Genomic DNA, 10,000 nt, shown 5'->3' with positions numbered 1-10,000 from the left:
GATGAAAATTATCAGCTGAAGACCAGGCAGAAGAATAATACTCGAAACAAGGTAGAATAAAAGAAAAAAAAATCTTTAGAATAGATTGATCACCGAAAATCTTATAAAGACTTTCTCAGTAAGCTATCTTATACAATTGAAGAAGAAACAGACCGAATTAGTTTCTCCAAAGTAAATTTGCAATCAAGAAACCCAACCAAAATTTTACATAGTTGAAGAAGTATTATCCATGAAGAGATCTGAATATTGAGAAGCCACTGTCCTCGCCCTATCTACAATCATACTTTCGAGTTTCGTCAAGGTTCAACTTCATGTCCCAGAATTGGCACCTTGCAAATAACTTTCCCTTGATCTCTATTATGGGATTCAGCAACGCTAATTCTACATTCAGGAAATTAAAATTGATACAAAGAGTTGCACTCATCTGCATATACAACGAGCTAGTTTTCTAAGACAAATTACACAATGTGCATATGGCATGAAAAGTAATGGGCCTTATTGTCTTTTGAAGATGCTGGTCAAAATTGTCGAGACTATTTCCTACGTTCCTTTCCTCTTTCCGCCTGATAGTTTACTCTGAGAAAGAAATTACTTTACTTTTTAGCTTTTATCTCCGTAATAATTCAATGATCTTGTTGTCTATAGCTTCTCTCTTCTTTCTACTCATAAACAAAGGTGCCTAACATTGAGGTTGTACCAATATTATTTTATAGGGCTTTTATAGAACTACCTTCTGTGCACCTATCATTGAACAAACTTTATTTTAAAGTGTGTTATCTCCTTTAACCACTCTATTGGGAGATTACAGAATTTAACTTGATATTTTTTATCAGATAAACGTATAAGTAATAAACAGAAGAACGAATCGTATAAAACTGGAGGGGAAAGAACACCCAATAAAGCAATAGTTATAATTGGAATGTAGAAGCTATGGCATATCATGAAGTACTTCCTTTCCAACTATAGAAAATTTAATTAATAAATTTTATGCCAGGAATACAAATTATGAATAAAAGTGGCCGGTTTATCGACACTGGATAACGTACCTGACAATATTTGACAGAGTTCCATCAAGATGAAAAGGTCTGCCAGTTTTATCCAGGCAAGCAGAGTAGTCCAACCTTGTGGTATTGAGTTTGCCAATATGAAAGCCTCCATTTTTAAAAATCTTCGTACCCTCGATCAGTTTATTTTCGTCGCCATCCAGGACCGCATCTAATAACATTAACAACAATAGGTTTGAGCATATACTTCGTATCTGTTTGAAAAACACTTTACGTGTATTAAAATCCCACAATAAAAGGTCTTGCATTATTGAAATCCCACTATAAAATATCTAACATCACTGAAATCCCACCATATGTCTGGCATTATTGAAATCCCACCATAAAATATCTGTCAATATTGAAATCTCACCATAAAACGTCTGGCATTATTGAAATCCCACCAAAAAATGTCTGGCCTCACTGAAATCCCACCATAAAATGTCTGGCATCACTGAAATCTCACCATAAAATGCATGGCATTACTGAAATCTCACCATAAAATGTCTGGCATTATTGAAATCCCACCATAAAATGTATGGCATTACTGAAATCCCACCATAAAATGTCTGGCATTACTGAAATCCCACCATAAAATGTCTGGCATTACTGAAATCCCACCATAAAATGTCTGGCATTATTGAAATCCCACCATATAATTTCTGGCATTACTAAAATCCCACCATAAAATGTCTGATATTACTGAAATCCCACCATAAAATGTCTGATATTACTGAAATCCCACCAAAAATGTCTGATATTACTGGAATCCCCCATAAAATGTCTGATATTACTGGAATCACCCATAAAATGTCTGATATTACTGGAATCTCCCATAAAATGTCTGGCATTATTGAAATCACACCATAAAATGTCTGATATTACTGAAATCCCACCAAAAATGTCTGATATTACTGAAATCCAACCAAATATGTCTGATGAAATCCCACCATAAAATGTCTGGCATCACTGAAATCTCACCATAAATGCAAGGCATTACTGAAATCCCACCATAAAATGTATGGCATTACTGAAATCCCACCATAAAATGTATGGCATTACTGAAATCCCACCATAAAATGTCTGATATTAAAATCCCACCAAAAATGTCTGACATTACTGAAATCCCACCAAAAATGTCTGACATTACTGAAATCCTACTATAAAATGTCTCATTGAAATTCCACCATAAAATGCCTAATTTTTTAAAATCCCACCATAAAATGTCTGGCCTTATTGAAATCCCACCATAAAATGTCTGGCATTATTGAAATCCCTCCATAAAATGTCTGGCATTATTGAAATCCCTCCATAAAATGTCTGGCATTATTGAAATCCAACCATAAAATGTCTGGCATCCTTGAGATCCCACCACAAAATATCTTGCATCATTGAAATCCTACCACAAAATGTCTGGCATTATTGCAATCCTACCACAAAATGTCTGGCATTATTGAATTACCAGAAATTGCCTGGCATTATTGAAATCCTACCAAAATTGCCTGGCATTATTGCAATCCTACCATAAATAGTCTGGCATTATTGAAATCCTACCATAAATTGGCTGGCACTATTCATATCCTACCATTAATTGTCTGGCACTATTGAAATCCTACATTAAATTGTCTGATATTATTGAAATCCTACCATACGTCTGGCATTATTGAAATCCCACCATAACCTGTCAAGCATTAATGAAATCCCACCACATTATGTCTAGCATTATTGAAATCCCACCATAATGTCTGATATTACTGAAATCCCACCATAAATTGTTTGGCATTATTGAATTTTCACCACGACATATCTTGCATTAATGGGCGAAAGACGCATTTGCTAAATGCAGACCAAACAGTTGTTTTCTAGCTCACAAAAATGGGGCAAAGTCATTTCTACTGTACATTATCTTATCCGACATTTATACATATCCATGCATTGAAATTATATTACAATGCTTAAACGTAATGGGTAGCATTTATCAGCCTTACCTTTCAAACTTGCGAGTACAGACGATGTCTTTCCCTCTAGTTCATTTAGATTGTTTCCCAGTGTGTTATGATCATGGCTGTGCTGACGGTAATCTAAAAGTTCATGACTGTGGGGATCTACGGGCTTGAGGAGAGTTTCTTCTGCATGTAGTTCCTCCGTTTCTAGATTCTAAGAAGGAATTAATGCTAAGTTGAAGTGCCAAGTATATTATACCAAAATTGCATAAAACTGGTTAGTAAAAGGAAATTTACTTAGTTGTTTTTATCTTTGTTTAAAAACTTGCTGTTACTTAAAGATAGGGGTATTTGGAAATCATGAAAAATAAATTATCTTTAAATTTTTTTTAAAATTTTTATTCTATCTAAATCCATAGTCTATTTGGGGGTGTAACGTATTTCCTTAAATGGATTTTATTTAGATAAATAAAGTCTGGGATATATCAGCATTAATTCCAAGGTCATAGCTTCCTGGTATGACCTGATTTTTTTTATCCAACAGCTTGATCAGGGAAACCAAGATTAGGTACAAGTTACAAGGGCTGATGAATGCATTTTAATACTACCTTTCAAATGCAGTTTATTTTGAATATTATAAAAAGCAAAATTTCCAATTATCGATAGAAGACTAACATTGTCCATTACACTGTTGTACACCAGAAGATTTAACTAATTAATCTGTATTAGGATCAGGAAATAATGTCTTTCACATGAATATTAACAGGTTTTTGACGCAAATATTCAACTTTGCTCAAAGTAACGGTCATCAACACAGCATGTTTTATTTGGATTTCCACAATTTGTCTTTTGTCAAGATAAGGAGAAAGCCATATAATGTTTAATTTATATTGTATGGTACTGGAGTGGTCATTGACGGACAAGTGTGGTATGACTCTGCTCATTTATTATTTTCTGTATCTATAGAGATGATGATGTTCCAAATTCTTTGGCTGAAATTTAAGAATAAAAGATGGATTGTGTACTAGAAATTCGATCGGCAAAAACCCCTTTTTAAGATTATTATTATTGTTATTATTATTTTTTTTTCCAACCATTAAAATAGTATACCATTTATTGAGGATGATACCGGAATAAACGGCTCAAATTATTTTCTACACTTACACCTTCCACCAAGACTTCGCCATTTATGGTAATTGGACCAATAATCTTGTCGGCGTTTTCAATACTGTTGTCAAGTTTCTTTTGGAATTCTTTCAGGATAGAATCTTGTCTTTGATACTCAGTCTGTGGATATAAATTATAGAAAGCAAGATCAGATAAACGCGTGTGAACCTTATCTATTTACTGTATCAATCAGAATTAAGTTTATTCAATGAACAGTGATCTACAGTTAAATGTATATCATAGTAATTAATAAATAATAGAGGCAAATTATCAATATCGATAGTAATTGAAAAGATAAATGAGGAACCAGAATATCTTTTTTAATTATCTTTTTATCCATTCTCTATTTTATGATTACATTTATTATCAAATCAATGCAGAAAAAACATGCCCAAATTTAATAGGTTTGAGAGAAAATAGAATAACTGAAAAGTATTTAACTAGAATATTGTGAGCAAAAAAAAAAAAATATCGTAAATTTATTATCCATTCTGAAGGAGGTTTTCATGTCAATTAAAAAGTAAATTGAAAAGCAACAAAATTGATATCCCAATCTTGCTTCATTGGTTTTACACGTTCACAAATACCACGCTAAAACATCCACCTTGCATGATGAAGCTTGGACTCAATCTCAAATTTTTAATATTTATTAGGTATTTTGAAAGCAATTTATTGCCGATAGGAAATGCGTCAACGCTTTTCTTTTTATTTCCGTTATCTGAATACTAAGCAGTAAAAAAAAAAAGAAAAAAAAACTTGACACCATTCAACGAAGCCTCTCTCTCTCTCTCTCTCTCTCTCTCTCTCTCTCTCTCTCTCTCTCTCTCTCTCTCTCTCTCTCTCTCTCTCTCTCTCTCTCTCTCTCTCTCTTATTTGCAATGCTTTACATTATTAGAAAATAGCCCAAGGAAATTACGAACCAATTGGAATTCAATATCATGATCGACAGTGAAGCTTGAGGCTTATAAACTAAAGGACGCATGTAATTAAAAATTCATATCTGGTAAACATTTCAGTAACAAAGAACGTATACACCACAAAAGAAAAATACATCCCCGAAACAAAAAGACTAATTTATTCACACTTTAGATAGGAGTAAGGAACAGAAACATAAAAGTGAATAAAAAGTACTTGAAACAGAGTGAATGTTTTCTAACCTCTAAATCTTCAATCCTCCTGTGCAGTGCTTGAGCCTGAAGACTAAGTGGGTCTGGGAGTTCCTGAAGAGCTGCTGTTATCTCCAGACACACCACTCCGTCTCTCCCTTTTGCCAGCACCTGAGGAAGGGAAGGGAAGGGGAAGGAAAATGGGTCTCAGAATTTGTTCTTATTTAATGACTGACCGTATCTCCATTACCTGGCAGAAGTTATAATTGTATGGAGGAAAAATCTTCTCCTTCCTACTATACTGTAAATTTATTTCGGTCTAACAAGTTTGTTACGTTAATTAAGACTTGAAAAACTCATGATGAGTTTTTGCTCTATACAAAAACTATATATTGAAATGATAAATAATAGGCAACAATAACCATGTAAAGACCATCCAGATACATTCCAAGAGAAAATAAAAATTCATAGTTATTTTTTTTTTTTTACAAAAATCCGAACTAGCAAAAAGCTTGGAGAACAACATTTACAGACCATAGTGATATTTTCCAAAATTAAAGAAAAACCAACAACACTAACTGTATAGGATTGGTAATAGAAGTACAATGACTAGGCCTATTTACATGGTGATATTTCCTAAAATATATTATTATTTAAAGAAAGCATTCATAGAGAGATTTATACAGAAAGATGCAAACACCGTTTCCCCAAACTGTTTGAATGAAAAACAGGTTTTCTTGATATATTCACAACTGCCCTAGCCAGGTATTTATTGTTACGGGATTATTATACAAATGTTTGAGTTTATATATATGCGTAAAGGTATATACATAGAGAGAGAGAGAGAGAGAGAGAGAGAGAGAGAGAGAGAGAGAGAGAGAGAGAGAGAGAGAGAGAGAGAGAGAGAGTCTTCACTATTAAGTTTATATTGACTTCGTAATCCTCACTCTGTTCGAGATAAAACTAACGACAAAACTGTTTCAATTTAAATGCATCGGAAAAAAACTGAAAAATCAACTATCGAATATTCATGGCCCGATTAATATTTCTAGCTGGCGAGTATCATTGGTGTTTTCATCATCATCATCTCCTCCTACACTTATTGCCGCAAAGGGCATCTCGATAGAGAATTAAGAATTTCAAGATATATATATATATATATATATATATATATATAATAATTTATACATATATATATATATACATAGATATATGTATGTATATATATATATATATATATATATATATATATATATACATAGATATATGTATGTATATATATATATATATATATATATATATATATATATATATATATATATATATATATATATATATATATATACATATATATATGTAAATGTATATATATACATATATATATATATATATATATATATGTATATATACATATATATACATATATATATATGTATATATACACACACACACACACACATATATATATATATATATATATATATATATATATATATATATATATATATATATATATATATATACATATATATAGCCCCCTGTGGCATAAAAACAATTAGAATAGCGCCTATGTAGCCCTGCGTGTCGTAAGAGGCGACTAAAACGGATGGAACAAGGGGGCTGGGAAACCCCTCTTCTTTATTATACTCCTGTGAGATATCAAAGAGGTGGAGGTGGAGCTGGGGGGAGAGTGACTGCTCCCCGCACTCTAGTTTTGGGGTGTCTGAATGTGCGTCGATGTAGTAGGATAGAGAAAAAAAGATGAGAGATTGGAAGTATGTTTAGGAATAGAAGGATGGATATATTTGCCTTGTGTGAGACAAAGATAAAAGGGAAGGGTGAAGTGATGTTTGGTGAAATGTGTGGTAGAGTGTCTGGAATTGAAAGGGGAAGAGCAAGAGAGGGTGTGGCTTTATGGCCGAGTGAATGGATGACAGGTAAAGTAGTGGAATAGAAGGAGATATCATCTAGGTTAATGTGGGTAAGGGTTAGGTTGGGAAGGGAATGTTGGGCTTTTACCACTGCGTATGGGCCAGGTAGTGAGAAAAGTGAAGTAGAGCGGAATGAGTTCTGGAATGAATTAACTAGGTGTGTAGAAGGACTGGGTAGAAGGAATTATGTAGTTGTCATGGCTGACTTAAATGCTAGAGTGGGCGCTGGAGAGGTAGAAGGCGTCATTGGAAAGTATGGCGTACCAGGTGAAAATGAGAGTAGTGAGAGACTGGTAGATATATGTGTTGAGCAAGAGATGGTGATAAGTTCTAGCTTCTTCAAAACGAAAGAAAAACAAGTATACATGGGTAAGAGTGGCAAATAGAAGAGTGGTAGAAAGGGCGTTAATGGATTATGTATTGATAACTAAAAGAATGTTTGGAAGATTGAAAGACGTGCACGTGTTTAGGGGTATGGCTAACAGTATGTGTGATCATTTTTTGGTGGAAGGAAAATTAGTTATTATTATTATTACTAGCCAACCTACAACACTAGTTGGAAAAGCAGATGCAATAAGCCCAAGGGCTCCAACAGGAAAAAATAGCCCAATGAGGAAAGGAAATAAGGAAATAAATAAATGAAGAGAATAAATTAACAATAAATCATTCTAAAAACAGTAACAACGTCAAAACAGATAAGTCCTATATAAACTATTAACAATGTCAAAAACAGATATGTCATATATAAACTATAAAAAGACTCGTGTCAGCCTGGTCAACATAAAAACATTTGCTCCAACTTTGAACTTTTGAAGTTCTACTGATTCAACTACCCGATTAGGAAGATCATTCCACAACTTGGTAACAGCTGGAATAAGACTTCTAGAATACTGTGTAGTATTGAGCCTCATGATGGAGAAGGCCTGGCTATTAGAATTAACTGCCTGCCTAGTATTACGAACAGGATAGAATTGTCCAGGGAGATCTGAATGTAAAGGAATGTCAGAGTTATGAAAAATCTTATGCAACATGCATAATGTACTAATTGAACGACGGTGCCAAAGATTAATATCTAGATCAGGAATAAGAAATTTAATAGACCCTAAGTTTCTGTCCAACAAATTAAGATGAGAATCAGCAGCTGAACACCAGACAGGAGAACAATACTCAAAACAAGGTAGAATGAAAGAATTAAAACACTTCTTCAAAATAGATTGTTCACTGAAAATCTTGTAAGACTTTCTCAATAAGCCAATTTTTTTGTGCAATTAAAGAAGACACAGACCTAACGTGTTTCTCAAAAGTATATTTTCTGTCGAGAATCACGCCTAAAATTTTAAAGGAGTCATACAAATTTAAAGAAACATTATCAATACTGAGATCCGAATGTTGAGGAGCCACTGTCCTTGACCTACTTACAATCATACTTTGAGTTTTATTAGGATTCAACTTCATACCCCATAATTTGCACCATGCACTAATTTTAGCTAAATCTCTATTGAGAGATTCACCAACCCCAGATCTACATTCAGGAGATGGAACTGATGCAAAGAGAGTAGCATCATCTGCATATGCAACAAGCTTGTTTTCTAGGCCAAACCACATGTCGTGTGTATATAGTATGAAACGTAATGGGCCAAGAACACTACCCTCTGGAACACCGGATATCACATTCCTATACTCACTATGGTGCCCATCAACAACAACTCTTTGAGATGTATTACTCAAAAAATCAATAATAATGATAAGAAACGACCCACCCACTCCCAACTGTTTCAGTTTGAAAACAAGGGCCTCATGATTAACACGGTCAAAGGCAGCACTAAAATCAAGGCCAATCATACGAACTTCCTGACCACAATCAAGGGATTTCTGTACAGCATTGGAGATTGTAAGAAGGGCATCATATGCTCCAAGGCCTTTACGAAAACCACATTGCAAACAAGGGAATAGATGATTACCTTCAGCAAACCTATTAAGACGTTTTGCCAGATGTTCAAAAACTTTAGATAACATGGGAGTTATGGAAATTGGGCGGTAATCAGTGGGATTTGAGTTACCACAAACACATTTACAAAGAGGAGTAACATTACCAATTCTCCAATAAGTGCTAAAAGCTCCTCTTCTTGCTAACTTGCGCAAAATAACTGATAACTTTGGAGCTAAGAAATCTGCTGTCTTTATAAAAAAACAGAGGAAAAATGCCATTTGGGTCTACACCTCCATAAGCATCAAGGTCCATCAACAGAGCTTTAACCTCACGAGATCGAGAAGCTAAACTAGTTAGTTTAGCCTCAGGAAAACAGGAATGAGAAAGTTAAAGTTTTTCATTACTCTGTTTACTGTAAAAAACATCAGCCAATAGGGTTGTCTTTTCCTTTGGACAGTGAGTGACTGAGCCATCTGGTTTAAGTAAAGGAGGAACTGTTGCATCTACACCAAAGAAAGCAGACTTAAGGGTAGACCACCATTTATGTTCCTGAGTTGTACCAGAAAGGGTTTCTTTTATGGTTAAATTGTACTCCTTTTCAGTTGAGGCATAAACTCTCTGAGCAAAAGCTCGAAGCTGAGTATACTTGTTCCAAGTAAAATCTGATCTGTTACCCTTCCAAAGATGATAGGCCTCCTGCTTCTCCAAATAAGCATGTGTACAATCATCATTGAACTACGGTTTGTCCTTCACTCGGTACCTTAGCACACGAGAAGGGATACGCCTATCAATTATATTGATTAGATTCTCATTCAAAGGGACAACAGGATCTATACTACTATATAATTGTGACCAATTCAAACACAAAAGATCATGCAAA

At 34.2% G+C, this 10,000-nt stretch overlaps 1 protein-coding gene across 1 annotated transcript in view; it reads right to left on the bottom strand.

Annotated features, from left to right (window-relative positions):
* The window catches only part of LOC137647042 (uncharacterized), a 124,317-nt gene that overhangs the window by 40,598 nt on the left and 73,719 nt on the right, over nucleotides 1–10,000 (bottom strand). The window contains exons 13-16 of the mRNA XM_068380179.1: nucleotides 5,311–5,430; nucleotides 4,151–4,273; nucleotides 3,032–3,200; nucleotides 1,047–1,215 (exon numbers count right to left, since the gene is read on the bottom strand). Of these exons, the coding sequence (XP_068236280.1) occupies nucleotides 1,047–1,215; nucleotides 3,032–3,200; nucleotides 4,151–4,273; nucleotides 5,311–5,430 (581 nt within the window). The remainder of the gene's footprint in view (nucleotides 1–1,046; nucleotides 1,216–3,031; nucleotides 3,201–4,150; nucleotides 4,274–5,310; nucleotides 5,431–10,000) is intronic.

Source organism: Palaemon carinicauda, chromosome 9 (genome assembly GCF_036898095.1).
Source record: "Palaemon carinicauda isolate YSFRI2023 chromosome 9, ASM3689809v2, whole genome shotgun sequence".
NCBI lineage: Eukaryota > Metazoa > Arthropoda > Malacostraca > Decapoda > Palaemonidae > Palaemon > Palaemon carinicauda.
The sequence above is the reverse complement of the archived record's forward strand: the minus strand, read 5'-3'. Positions and strand labels throughout refer to the sequence as shown.